Below are 14,408 nucleotides of genomic sequence, written 5' to 3' on the forward strand. Positions count from 1 at the left end.
AGCCACATGCTGTGATTTTTTTCTCATCTTTTATTTATTTGAGTTTTCCTTTTATGTGTGGTAACTGTGAAGCCCACAGTAAACACTGTAGTTAAAATGGCCTACTTTACACAGATAATTTCAATAGCATGCATAACCACACTTCCATTTTCTCTGATGTCTTTTTTATATTAATGCTGTATTTTGTATCTTATTTATAACAAGGTATGGTGGTTATGGTCCTTCTATCTTCTAGCTTGTGTACTTCAGTTACATTGACTGTCCGCCACCCTTCTTGTGTTACTGCATTGGACGTTTGATAACAAATGTTTTCCAGTGAGTTTTATGCTTGCATGCTGGCACCTAGCTCCCTGCAGTTTAAACTTGAGTATTCATCTGTGTTTCTTATAAGGTCAGTCTTATGCATCATCACCAGAGCTGATGACCAGAGGGGCTGCATTGTTTCTGACAATGTGTTTATCTCGCTTATTTCTTTTTTAATTTTTTAAAATTTCATATGTGTATCAGTATTTTACCTACATGTATATAAGTGTACCGCATACATGCAGAAGCCCACAGAGGCTAGAACAGTGAATCTCAACCTTCACAATGCTGCGACCCTTTAATATAGTTCCTCATGTTGTAGTGACCTCCCCAACCATAACATTATTTTTGTTACTACTTCATAACTGTAATGTTGCTACGGTTATGAATCATAATGTGAATATCTGATATGCAGGATATCTGATACGACATATTAAAGGGACCGGAAACCCACAGGTTGAGAACTAACTGGGCTAGAAGGAGGTGTTGAATTCCTTGGAATTGGAATTAGACAGTTCCTAGCCAACTTAGGAGTTCTGGGAACTGAACCCAGGTATTTTGCAAGAGCAGCAGGTGTTCTTAACTGCTGAAAGGTCTCTCCAGTCCCTACCTCAGCTATTTTTGAGGGACAGATTCACTCAAGCTTTGCTTGAGTGACAGCTTTGTTTTTCTTTCAGGATTCTGAGCTCAGCATTTCTCCCTTTCGTTATTGTTGAAAGTCTGTGGTACAGGACAGGAATTTTCTTTTTATTGCTTTTAATTTTTTTTTTTTTTTTTGGTCTTTTGATATTTGGTTGCCATATCTCTAAGTTGTATTTTGAGGGTCATGCTGTTATATGTTAGATGTTAAGGGTCTGTACACTTCATTCTTTTAGCACCTCAAACTGAGTCACTTCAAATGGACTATCTTTTTCCTTCTAATTTACTTTTTCAGTTTTAATTTTCATTCATTATTATTAGTGTGAATGAGTGTGAGTCCACAGCCCGCACCGTGTCTGTAGAGAACAGAGGACAATTTCCAGAAGTCAATGTTCTCTTTCCACCCCGCCAGGCTCCTATGATCTAAATCAGGTCCTGGGGCTTGCAAGGCAAGAATTTTCACCCACTGAGACATCTTGCTGGGCCTCAAGTGGAATATCTGTGACTTGATAGTGCTTTCTTTGTGTGACTGAATCTGTTGCTGAGTCTCTCTATGGGAAACTTCAGCCACAAGTGTAAGTTTGAGTCAAGGCTTTCTGGTCACTTGGTATTTTGTGCCTATTTTATTCAATATCTTTTTGTTTTCCCCGTGTTGTTTCTCTGATTTTTGTCTCATTGTCTGTGTTCTCTAGCATTTCACTAAGTTTCCTTAAATTCATGATTTGTATTACTTTTTAATCAGACAATCTGTAGATCTTGATTTCTTTGAGGCCCTTTACTTGAACTTTATTTTTGGATGAGATCATGTTTGCCTGATTCTTTGTTATCCATGTAGACGTGTATAGTATTCATGCCTCTGAGGTAGCAATCACTTTTCCAGTCTTTACAGATTGATTTTAGCCAGTAAAGATTGCAACCCTGTTGTGTCTTTAGCTGATAGAAATGCATCTAGGGCAAGCCTTGATCAAACATCTTGACAGCTGCCGGTCCTTCAGTTGTATAACCTGATGCTAGAGGCTAAGGTATGCTTTGCACCTAGGTGGGTTCAAATGTTCCCAATGCAGTGGTGTCTTCAGATACAGGTCTGTTATCTGGTACACAAGCAGATACAGGTCCCGCAGGGTCTAGAGGGAGTTTGGCTCTTTTACAAAGCAAGTCCCTAAATAGCCTCTGATGTCACTTAGGCACAAGTGAGAAAGACTGGAAACCAAATCATAAAAGCAGTGGAGCCCACAGCGAGGACTAAAGTCAGCAGGCCTGCCTCTAGTGGGTAAGACTAAGTTCCTGGGTGGTGGGTATAACAACTGCGCTTGGGACCTCAGCTCACAGACTGGAGTGACAGACATGTATCAGGATCGTCCATGGGATCAAGATCAGTGGGCTTTCTCTTGGGAGACAGATAGGCATTTCTCTTGCTGTATATCTGGACAGACCAGAGCATGGCTAAAGCATTCTAGAGCTGTGTTAGAGAAACGATTCAAGATCTGCAGTTGGATGCTTGCTATGCCTGCCCCAGGTCAATATGATGGATGTGTCTCCTCTACAATCCCTGTGTGGCCAGGACTATCTGGGATTATTTCCAGAAAGTGTGGCCTGGGGGAGGAGGTCTTATTTGACCCCAGATGACTTTTGTGTTCACAGGTGGAACTGGGGACAGTGTATGTGCAATCAAGTCTAAAGTGGGAAGAGTCGTTTCTGGGTCTTTAGCTGGGGGCCACAGTAATTCTGCCACTGGGCAGAATGAGTCTTCCCTCTCACAATGTCCCTCTTAAGTTCAGGGTTCTACAGGTACCTCAAAACTTCCCACCCAGATTCCAAAGCTAATATGGAAGCATCATTATCTATAGTGTCCACCAAAACCATAGGCTTTGGGGATATAGAAGAGCAGGGGACCTCTTCCCGAGTCATCTTATCATCACCAGTCCAAAATCTTCAAATTCTAAAATAGACATAACAAGAGGCCATTGAAAGTTGAGTAAAATAATTGTTACCCCAGAGTTGCATGGTCCAAATTAACCAGGATACTCTGCCATGCAGCAATTCTGTCTCTAGATGTGTAACCAAAGTGTGCTCTGGTGTACATGCAGAAACAGTCAGCAAACACAGTTCATATCACTGAAAACAAATTAATAATACATCTGTGGGAAAATGGACAAATGAACCTCTGTATAATCAAATACTATAGAGCAGGTGAAATGACTGAGCAGGGTTAATATATCTCAGGATATATGAAATTGAAACAAAATACAGTAGAGTATCTTTTATTAATATATAAATATATGTATTAATAAATATAACATTATTTGTGGACACTTTAAAATATATGGAAATACAATATTAATTTTCAAGTTACTTATCTACAGAGGAAATGAGAGTGAGACTGGGGAATTTGATTCTTCCATTGTGTTTCTGAAATCTTTGAGTATTGAAACGAACTCAACAGATATTCTGTAGCAAAGTAGTAGGTGCATAAAACATTTTTACATTCTTCTTTAGGTTTGAAATCTGATACAGTAAGACATGGGAAGCAGAGAGACACTCAGGCCGGCTTATATACAAGCAGCCCCTGCATGGGTGTGGCCACCTGTTGGCCATTGTGAGATGTCACCAAGAATGATGCAATAGTGACTCACTGGACTTTTCAAACTTTGTTCGCTCCCAGTTTGGATCTTGGACAAAAAGTATCTATCTGTAAGAAGATATATATCAAAAACCTTATGTATGGTTTTCTGCTCTTCATAAAATCAAGATGAGAAAACAAATGGTGTTCTCCACTCTGTGAGCTCTTTGAAACTTGTGGGAAGAAAATGAGTGAAAAACCAAAGCAGAGGAAGGATGAACAGCCCTCTCAGGATTGTTCTGAAGAATCCAGCAGCACCTCAAGTGTTACTGTCCTACAGTTTGGGCAAGAAGTCCCAAACATGAATGTATGTCACTTTGCAGAATGATTTCCTTTTTGATCTTGGAGATAGGCCCTCACACCATAACCCAGGATGACCTTAAGTTATGGCAATCCTCAGGCCCTAAATACTGGGATTATAGGCACACACCAGCATCCTGGGCTGAGATCTAATGCTTATTGTGTACATTAGTGGCCTGTCTATCTGTAAAACAACCCAAGAAGTGTTCTTTCTTCCTTGGAGAAAATTGTATCCAGTTTCCTCTGAAGCTTCCAACCTCAGTACTTCCTGTGGTACAGTGACCATTTGCTATTGAATATTGAGTAATCACAGTGGACAAGGGCAAAGGATTAGGACAGAGGAGTCATGTTTTTTGAAAGAATGAACCTTGGCAGTGGTAACGAACCACACAGATGACATACTCTGTGGTCACGGGTTCATCCAGGCTCTGGGCTATCCAGAGCTTAGCCAGGCTTTGCACACTAGGCCAGAGTGGTGTTTACTGCACCCTTGGCTGAGAATGAAGAACCTGGGGGTTGATGTACATTCTGAGCTAATAGTGATGCGTCCTCTGGTAAGAACACAGTTCCCTTAAGGAAAGAGAGCCTTGTCTGGTGGTGGGTGAGCCAAATCTGCTGCCCCTATTGGGGGAGGAGGCTGAAAACACTGTAATAGCCACCATTAGAAACAGAAAGAGAGCACCTGCACAGAAGCAATGCTGTCCGTCATAAAAACAGACTGCTGCAGAGTGACCTTATTTGAGAAGAGCAGGCTCGAAAACCACAGTAATGATGCACACTTGCCCTAAGTGGCAGAATCCCACAGGCTATGTGAAGGCACAGAAAGGATTTCACAAAGCAGAGCCTAACAGCCAATTTTTCTAGTTTAAAAAAAAATAGGATTTTTTTTTTGAAAATACAGTAGCTACGTTATTTTGATTTAATTCAGCCCACTAGAGCTGTGATTAACGCCTAGACGACACTCTCTAGAGAGTGAAGCCTCCTTCACACTGTGGTTTCAAGAAATGCTACCTCGGAGGGAAAGGGAGGAGAAACTCTCCTCTTAGTTGTGTTTAGCACTGGCTAAGTTCTGCCCTTGAGCCCTGGCTGTGGCTCAGCATGATCAAGTAGAGGGAGTCAAGCTGCTTAGGTTCTGTATCCAGGGAATTTAAGTTTCTCTTTGTGAGCTGTGGTTCACAAAGCCCAGTTGACATCATACTTGTTAAGGTGGTTTGGTGAGAGATTCACTTCTGACACCGTTTGGCCAACTAACTTGCAATGTAAGTAATCTGTTTACCTACTGTTGAACATAATAGCAAGGAAGTAAATTTTAAAGAAACGAGGGTGTCAACATAGAGATTACATCACTTCTGAATGAGGTCACCCTCTTAGACCTTCTTTAGAACCCTGCCTTTCGGTTGATGGAGTCTAGTTCAGAGCCAAGAGATGAAAAGCTGAGAGTCACATTGTGGAATGATGTGACATGCTGGGACAGGTATCACTGGTCTTTCTGAAATTCTGACGCAAGGCATCTACTTGCCACCTACAAGTAACAAATGACCCATCACCATCTGCTTTTTCTAACTCTTAGGGATCAATTTTTAGCCTGGCAGCATGGAATACTCAATCGGCTTTGGCATTCTTTCTTTCCTTCAGAATTTTTTCCTTAAGGTTGAATTTGGGAAGTTGGGGTAAGGCACTTGCCACTCATAAGAATGGTAAGCTGCAACCACACACAACAGTGTGAAGGTTCGAAAACATAGTGCCGAGAGAGGGTAGGCAGATGGAGCTATCCACATATGCCTGTTCACAGAAGTACGAAACTAGCACACCTTATGAGCAGGGACAAAGCTCAGACAAGAGACACTTTGAAAGTGGAAGTTGTAAACCCAAGAGGGCTTGTTGATATATTTTGTTGGATTTGTCTCTCAGGCCATGGTCAAAAGCCAGGGGTTGGTAGAGTAAAATTACATTGATTTTTCTCACAATTTGGAAGCCAAGGAGGCTCAAAGCCAAGGCTTCAGCAGACTATGGCTCTGGCAGAGGCTCTCTGCCTTTCACAAAGACAGTGACCCCCTCACCATGTCCAGATGCCTACCGATTCTATCATTTAAGGACAAGTCTGGTGAACTCACTTAACCTCAGTCATTTGTCATTTAGTAAATTTATCAATTTTGACTTCTAGAAAAACTTTGTTTGCTTACAAGCACTTAAAGACCATAAATAGAAACCCAACAGCATCACAGTCACATGTGTGGAGGAATGTAAATGTATCTGCACATATACCATCATGAAAATTACTTTGTCAGTTTCAACGATCACAGATCAGAAATAAGTTCATGGAATTAATTAATCTAGAGCAGTCAGGAGTGAGACAAATCAAGTTTGTTGTCTTGGGTGTACTGACTGAAGTCCAAGTTAAAAGTTAATAGCAATGGATTACATTGTTGAATTCTTAATGTTCTTCGTCATTCGTAGGTTAACTCGATCGTGGAAGATTATCCTAAGTACAGCGTTTACATTAATTTTTCTTCTTGTTGGTAAGCCTTAGCGGGAATGGTTCTTAAACTGATTCACACACTGTGTGGTAAGAGAGAGCTCAGTGGACTGATGTATGCTGGACACATTGGGAGTCACCTCCACATTCCTCAAGCTTCTTTCCCCTTTCATGCCCCACTTTAAAAGTAATATAAGCTCTTCTTAGGTGACTTGGGGAATTATCTTTCTGTAAGTATTTCAGTTTATTTTTTAAATTTAAAATAGATGTGTCTAATACAATTATCTTCTGATTACAGTTTCCCCTCCCCTAACTCCTCCAAGATCCTCCTCACCTCCCCTCTTTTCAAACTCCATGCCCTATCGATCTCTAGTTAGAAAACAAATAGGTATAAAATAAAGAGTAATAAAAATAATAAAGAATAAAAATAAAATAAGCCAGAGAGGAAAAAACAAACAAACAAAAGAAATAGAAAAACAAAGAAAAAGCATGAGAAATATAGAAGCAAAGACAAGACACACATGTTTATACACAGGAATCCCATAAAACCCCAAAACTGGAAGTCATAATATACATGCAAAGGAACACAGAAGTTGCACAGACATTAATCCCTCATATGGGTAACCAGACAGTGGTAGTACACGACTTTAATACCAGCACTTGGGAGTCAGAGTCAGGCAGATCTCTGTGAGTTCAAGGCCAGCCTGGTTTACAGAGTAAGTTTCAGGATAGCCAGGGCTACACAGAAAACTCTACCTTGAAAAACAAAACAAACAAGCAAAAGAATCCTTAATATGGAACCAGTGAAATGACTGAGATGCTTAAAGGCCCCTGTTGCCAAAACTGACAAACTGGGTTTGGTCTCTGGGCTCACAAAGTGGGGAGAGAAACTGACTCCATCAAATTGTCTTCTGACTTCTACATACATGCCATGGCACATGCACACTCACCCCCCCAACATATAAAAGAAGGTAGATAGATAGATAGATAGATAGATAGAGACAAATAGACAGATAGATAGACAGAGAGACAGATAGTATAAGAAGGAAAGAATCCCCAATATGCTTCCCACAGAAATATCTGATATTTTACCTTTTCTAAATTTGAGTGACTCAGCTTAGGGATTTTTTTCAATTTTTAAAATCTTTTATTCACATATTAATTATATATAATAATATGTTTCATTATGGTCTGTTAATATATGCATATGCTGTTTAGTTATACTTATTTTAAATTTTAATTATTTTGAGAATCTCATAAGTTCATAATGAAGTGTGACCACATCTTTCTCCCACTTCCCCTCTCCGTCTCTCTCATGCCCCGCCCCCAACTTTATGACTTGTGATTTGAAAACCACTAAGTCCAGTTAGTGCAGCCCATATGCAAATAGGTGTGGGCCCTCCTACCACAAGATGCATGGGAAACCTACCAGTTCTCAAAACAGAATGATCTTCCCTCCCCTAGCAACTACCCACTACCAATATAGCAAGTGGTGAAACCAGTGGGTTGTCTACCCCATCAATGCCGGATTTGGGTTGTCCTGATCTTGTGTAGGTCTTATACAGGTAATCACAACCACAGTGAGTTCTCCGATGCAATCGTCATGTCCAGAAGACTGCTCAGTTCACGGTGCTCCTCCCAATCCTACAGCTCTGTACTTGCTACCTCTTCTTCTTCAACATTGCCTGAGCCTTTGTGGGATTTACACATATATTGCGGTTCTGATCATTCAGTCTCATATTCTCATTCTTGCTTGATCAATTAACCACCTCTCCATTGACTGCTGTTGACTGCAGAAAGAAGCTTCTCTTAGCATGGTTAAGATCAGCCCAGGTCTATGGGGATAAGCATAAATATTTAGAAGGCGTTTTGACAACATGACTATTTAAGTAATAGCTTTTTCTTTAGAACCCATGACCTCCCTCCCCAGCCATAAACTTCTGACTAGGATTACAGGACCGGGCATGAAATTTCTTCCTGTGGGTAGGTCTCAGATTCAGTGAGAAAGTGGTTAGTTACCTCATAGTTGTCATGCTACTCTTGCTCCAGTAAGCACATCTTGCCTGTCTGGCAGTACAGTACTGCATGGTCTCAGTGTTTCCTTCAAGGACATGTGTCCAATGACCTAGCCACCTACGACGCCACACCTTTTCAACGGTCTACCACCTCCTGTACTGCCAAGTTGAAGATCAAGCCTTTGACACATTAGCCTTTGGGTTATACTTGTACAACTACGCCACCATCTTTTAAAGATATACATTTTAGTCCTTATAATGGAGCTGCTTCTCTGTACCTCCTAATTTCAAGCTAGCCAACTTGCCAATGGACATGCTGGTTCAGCTTTAAACATCAATGCATATACATCTCAGAATTAAAATGGCCACTGGTTTTAGTCTCCATTAAGTTGGAATGATAATTCAGTGCTACTGGGTGTACCGTGTCAAGCATCCATTTTCTTTATTGAGGTACTGCATGTATTGCTGCTCCAAAAAAAAAAAAAAAAAAAAAAAAAAAACCAAACAAACAAAAAAAACTTTGTATCCCAAACCAGTAGCTTCCTGGCTTCCTGTTTTTTTTTTTTTTTTTCTCTCTCTTTCTTCACCATAAGCCTGCATCCTGCCTCATTACCTAGTTCAAATATGCAACAAAATGGCAGTTTTCTTGTATGTTTGCTTTTATTCATCCTAATGTTTGAAGGGTCATCAGGGTTTTTAGTTCATTTATATGGTTTTAAAATGCATTTGTCCATTGATGGACACTTAGACTATATACCTTAGGTCTAATACCTTAAGACCTTTTGGGTCTTAGAGTTAGTGCGGCTATAAAAATGTGCATGTGTGTTTGTTTGAACATTTAGTTTAGATTCTGTCTTATCAAATACCTAGTAGGAGAGATGCCAGGAAAGAAATGGTGGTGGTTTTTCACTGTGGGCACCCCATTCTCCAGTCCCACCAACAATGTGTGGGGAGTCTGACTTTCTCTACCTGTCACCATCCCTTATCATTTTCCTATTTAACTAGAGTCACATTGGTAACTACAGACCGGTCGTTGTGGTTTTGACATGCATTTTCCTAGTGACTAATTTGCATGTGTTTATAGGCTGTGGGCATGTGTTGTCTAGAGACTTGTCCATTTGTCTTTTGTTCATTTTTACCTTATTTGCCCATCTCAGGCATTTGATTTTAAAATGCTTTCTTTCATTGTGAACATTGTCTTTTCATTTTTCACTTTATCCTTTGGTTCAGAAATGTTTAAAATTTTGATGACATTTTGTCAAGAAATACATTGCAAAATCCCAGCAGTGAAGTTTTGCTGATTTCTTCTGGTAGTGCTGTGGTCTTAGCAATTACATTCATGTCACTGGCCCACGTTGTGGTCATGTGGTACAGAATTCAATCCCAGATTCATTCTTTAGCACCTGAGTATCCATTTGGATCAGCACCATTTGCTGAAGAGATAATTCATCTTAGATCCTGACAAAAGTTCAACTGGCCATAGATACATGTCAAGGTCTTTCTCATTGGCTCAGAAGCCTAATGATCTGCCAGTGGCTGAGATTGCTTTGAATATGTAAAAAGATTTGGGAAGTATTGCCATTTTAATAATAATAGTAAATGAGCATAATTAATGAGCATAGGCTTATGAGTCATCTTTCTAGTAACATAGTTCTTTTAGCACTGTACACACACACACACACACACACACACACACACCTATGTTGGTTCATTGCTGTTTTCCAGTGCTGGGATCAAACCCAGAGCAATATATATGTTAAGCAATCTATCTACAACTGAGATATATCTCTGGACTATGGAGGCCAGAAGAGGGCATTATATCCCCTGGAACTAAAGTAATGGATGGTTGTGAGCTGCCATGTGGATGCTGGGAGTTAAACCTGGATCCTCTGGAAGAACAGCTAGTGTTCTTGACTGCTGTGCCATCTCTCCAGGCTCTGGCTTGGACCCTTTATCCTCCTGCCTGAGTCTCCAAAGTGCTAGGACTGCATGTGTGTGCCACCACTTTTGACTTGGAGCATTTGGCCTATTTACAATTACATTTAAATTAATCACCCACAAGAAAAGATTTTCTTCTGTCACTTCACTATTTGTCCTCTATGTCTTCTACCCTCTTGGTTCTAATTTCTTCTGTTACTACCCTCCTTTGTGTTGAATTGGTTGTAACATAATTTTTGAAATTTCTTCTCAAACATGTTAAGTATTTTTCTAGTGGCTGCCACAAGAATTACAACAGCCAAAACTGATAACAAAATGGTTTGATAACAAATTAGCTTATAAATTGTGCAAATACCCAGTTACCCGTCAGTAGAGATTTATCGTTAGTTTTCTGTGCTTACCTTTTAAATCACTTAAGAAATTAAACCTAACTTAGCACACCTGTTATAGTCTGAATAGAAAATTTTTTTCCCACAGGCTCATGTTTGAACACTTAGTCTCCAGCTGGTAGGACTCTTCTGGGAGGTTACTGAACAATTGGGATACGCAGCTAGTAGATATAGGACACTGGGGTTGGCTTGAGCGTTATCACTTGGTCCTGCTCTGGGCCAAGAACTTTTCTTTCTTTTCTTTTTCTTTCTGATCTAGTATGATGTGAACAAGCCATGCCACGGGCTCCCATTATCACGTGTGATGCCACTGTAGTGGCCACACCTTTTCTACTGTGGTAGATGGTGGCCTCTAAAACAGAGCCAAAATAAATGTCTCTTCCTGTAAGTTACTTTTGTTGGGTTCTTCTGTCCCAGTGATGAGAAAAGTAATTAACAGGCTGATCAATATTATTATAATTATAGTTCTGGCTTTTATATTTGTTACCTGAACAGGACATCTTGGTTTCTTCATATGGCATTGAACTGCCTCGCAGAATGTCCTTTTGCTTACTCTAAAAAACAGCAACTAGTTCAATAGATCCTCAGGATTTGTTTGAGCATCGCCTCTCCTTCTCCTTGTCCCTGTCCCTTCCTCCCTTCCTCCTCTTCTCCTCCTCCTCCTCCTCCTCCTCCTCCTCCTCCTCCTCCTCCTCTTCTTCTTCTTCTTCTTCTTCTTCTTCTCTCTCGCTCTCTCTCCCTCTCTCTCTCTCCCTCTCTCCCTCTCTCCCTCTCTCCCTCTCTCCCTCTCTCCCTCTCTCCCTCTCTCCCCCTCTCCTCTGTCTCCCAGTCTGTCTCCCCTTCCTTCCTCATCACTTGCAGAGCTTTAGTTGAAGCTTTCTGGCATAAGAATACATTGATAATCCTCTCAGCACTTTACACACCTCACCCAACTGCTTTGTGGCTTCTACAATTTCTGATGAGAAACCAGATGGTGATCCTGCCAAGAATCCTTATGCATGGCAAAGGATTCCTTTCTGGCTGGTTTTAAGTCCTTCTCTGAGCCTTTGCAGTCTGACAGCTTGATTATATGTTTCAGTGTGGGGAAGGTGAAAGTTTGTTCCCCTTGGGTTTCTTGGTGGACAGATTTATTATTTTTTGTCAATTTGAAAACCTTTCAGCCATTGTTCTTTTCTGTATTCCCTCTCTTTTTTTCTCTTTCTCTTTCTGGGTGAAAGTGTGAGCTGCATAGTGTGTATCTCAGTCGTGTCCCACAGTCTTTGCTGACTCTGCCCACTTTTCTTTATCTTTCTGATCTGTCTGTAGGATTACAGTTGTTTTGCATCTCAGAGCTGCTGCTCACCAGTCTCCAGATTCTAGAACAGTTGCCTCAGTGTCTCTCTCTCCCTCCTCCTTTCTGTCCCTCCCTCCCTCCACCCCACCCCGCCCCCCATCATTCTCTCTCTCTGCTATGGTGGTTTCTGTGGAGGACTGGGTATTCTTCACCATTTTCTATGCGTCACCTAAAAATCTGTTCCTGTCTCCTTGCCCTTCTCAACCTATGCATATGCATGCGAATGTGTGTTTGTGTGATGTATGTGCCCATGTATACAGGTGTACATGTACCCGTGTGCATGTGCAAAAACCAGAGGCCAATGTCTGGGTGTCTTCCCTGTTTAGCTCTGTCTTATTTTTTGAGACAGTGTCTCTCACTGAAGCTAGAATTCCAGAAATCCTACATTGGGTATCCAATGGGATTCTAACATACGTGACCACATAAACTTTTAGGTGGCTGCCAGGGATCTAAACTCAGTAAACTCATACTTGTGCAACATACACTGCCTACTGCACCATTTCCCTAGCTTCCTCTTTTTCTGCAGTGCTAAGGTCATACATGAGAGGTGAATGCTCTGTGGCTGAGCCCAGCCCCAGCCCCAGCCCCAGCCCCAGCCTTCTACTCCTGATTTTTAAGACTACCCCTCTTTCACACGAACAGAAATGGATATTAATACATGTAAGGTATTTTGTGTTTTTAGATAAGTTCTTTAATCAGAGTTTGCCTTTTCTTTGAAGGACTTCTAAATCATCGGTGGCTTAAAGTAACAGAGTTTCCTCAAAAACCCAGACCATTATATACCGTCATTGCAGAATATGGCTCCCGGCTCTATAATTACCAGGTGATCTTTCATTAAGTTATTGTTGCATACCACTCATTTAAAACTGAGTCTGCTACAAGGTAAGTCCAGCTTGCATTGTATCATCTTGGTTTTGTGAGAATTGCTTACAGCAAGTGGAGTTCTCTGGAGAGATTTTATGGCTAAGAGACTTCATAGATTTCCCCATCTGACCCGTGTAGACTCCCCAGGAGAGAAGCTCCAGGAAAAGGGGGAAAGGCAAATGATTCCCATGACCAGTCATCCATCTCCAGCCAGCATAGTGCTTGCTCTCCTTTCCCTGGAAGCTCTTGATATCTCAATGAAATTTTCCATTCTCCACTCCATAAGCACTTCCCACCATTCCCAACTGTCCTGGTTTGCTTTCTACACCCACAAAAGAATGAGGAGAAGAGAGGATTTATTTGGTTAATACTTCCGCATCACAGTTCATCAATGAGGAAATCAAGGCCAGAACTCAAGGCAGAAACCTGGAGGCAGGCACTGAAGCAGAGGTCATGGAGGGATGCTTCTTATTGGCTTGCTCCCCAGGATTTGCTCAGTTTGCTTTCTTATACAACTTAGAACCTCCTGCCCAGGGTAGGAGGGTAAGCACCACCCACGGTGGGTTGGGCCCTTCCGTGTCAACTATTAATCAAGGAAATGCCCACTACTTGCCTACAATCTGATTGAGATATTTTCTCAATGGAGGTTTCCCTTTCCCAATTTATTTCAAGTTATCAAAAGCCTAATCAGCACACCAACCTTGGTCCTGGACAATAGGTCAACCACATGAAACCCAACAGAGAGAGTTCACCTGAGATGACTTCCACAGCTCGAGGTCTTCACAATCTTGGTCTTGGACTAGGAGGTGGTTCAGATCCTTAAATCACTCTCAGGAATACAAATGTGCATCCACAGTAACCAGTGGTACCCCACCTTCCTGTCCCTTCCTTCTATCTGTTCCTACTTTTCCCACCTTCAGAAACAGCAGATGAGGCTCACATCCTGGAGTTCACATTAAATGTCACTTTCTATTGGATGTGTGAATTGGCCACCTTGTCAGACACGGTAACAGTGCTTTATATGGCAGGCTGAGGAAGACACACATGTAAGGTGCTCTCATGTCCTTGCGCTGTATCTCAATGGTCAAATGGTCAAAGTGTGCTTTCAGAAGAAAGACAAATGAGTGAAGAAGCAAGACTCAGAGTTATTTCTCTTCTTTATTGCAGGCCAGACTTCGCATGCCTAAGGCGCAACAGGAACTTTTAAAGTAAGTGGGGTTTTGACTATGCCATTCTTGCCTGTGCCTCCAAACACTGAAATATTGGGGTTTGTTTTTGTGGAAATTTATAAAACTGAAATAATATTCCTATATTATACCTCTTATATCATGCCAGACTAGAGCATTTTTTTTCCTGGCTATTTCCTCTTAACCACCACAAAAAGCCAAATCTATTTAAAATACCATAGTCAGCTGAGCCTAGCATGTTCCTATAATTTTAATATTCGGCAGGCTGAAACAAGAAGATCCTAATTTTGAAGCTGCAATTGACAACCTGTCTCAAATAAAAATGAATAAATACAAAAATAAAT

The 14,408-nt window shown here is 41.1% G+C and overlaps 1 protein-coding gene across 4 annotated transcripts in view; it reads left to right on the forward strand.

The window, feature by feature from the left end:
* Window positions 1-14,408, forward strand: part of Sun3 (Sad1 and UNC84 domain containing 3) — a 30,667-nt gene that overhangs the window by 2,586 nt on the left and 13,673 nt on the right. The window contains exons 2-5 of one of the 4 annotated variants that reach the window (XM_076938135.1): window positions 3,439-3,869; window positions 6,320-6,381; window positions 12,733-12,836; window positions 14,045-14,085. In XM_076938135.1, the coding sequence (XP_076794250.1) occupies window positions 3,868-3,869; window positions 6,320-6,381; window positions 12,733-12,836; window positions 14,045-14,085 (209 nt within the window). In that variant the 5' untranslated portion in view covers window positions 3,439-3,867. Of the gene's footprint in view, window positions 1-3,438; window positions 3,870-4,418; window positions 5,122-6,319; window positions 6,382-12,732; window positions 12,837-14,044; window positions 14,086-14,408 lie in introns of those variants that run through there. The other 3 variants (XM_034508747.2, XM_076938137.1, XM_076938136.1) reach the window with 3 other exon arrangements.

Source organism: Arvicanthis niloticus, chromosome 7 (assembly GCF_011762505.2).
Source record: "Arvicanthis niloticus isolate mArvNil1 chromosome 7, mArvNil1.pat.X, whole genome shotgun sequence".
In the NCBI taxonomy this organism is placed as follows: domain Eukaryota; kingdom Metazoa; phylum Chordata; class Mammalia; order Rodentia; family Muridae; genus Arvicanthis; species Arvicanthis niloticus.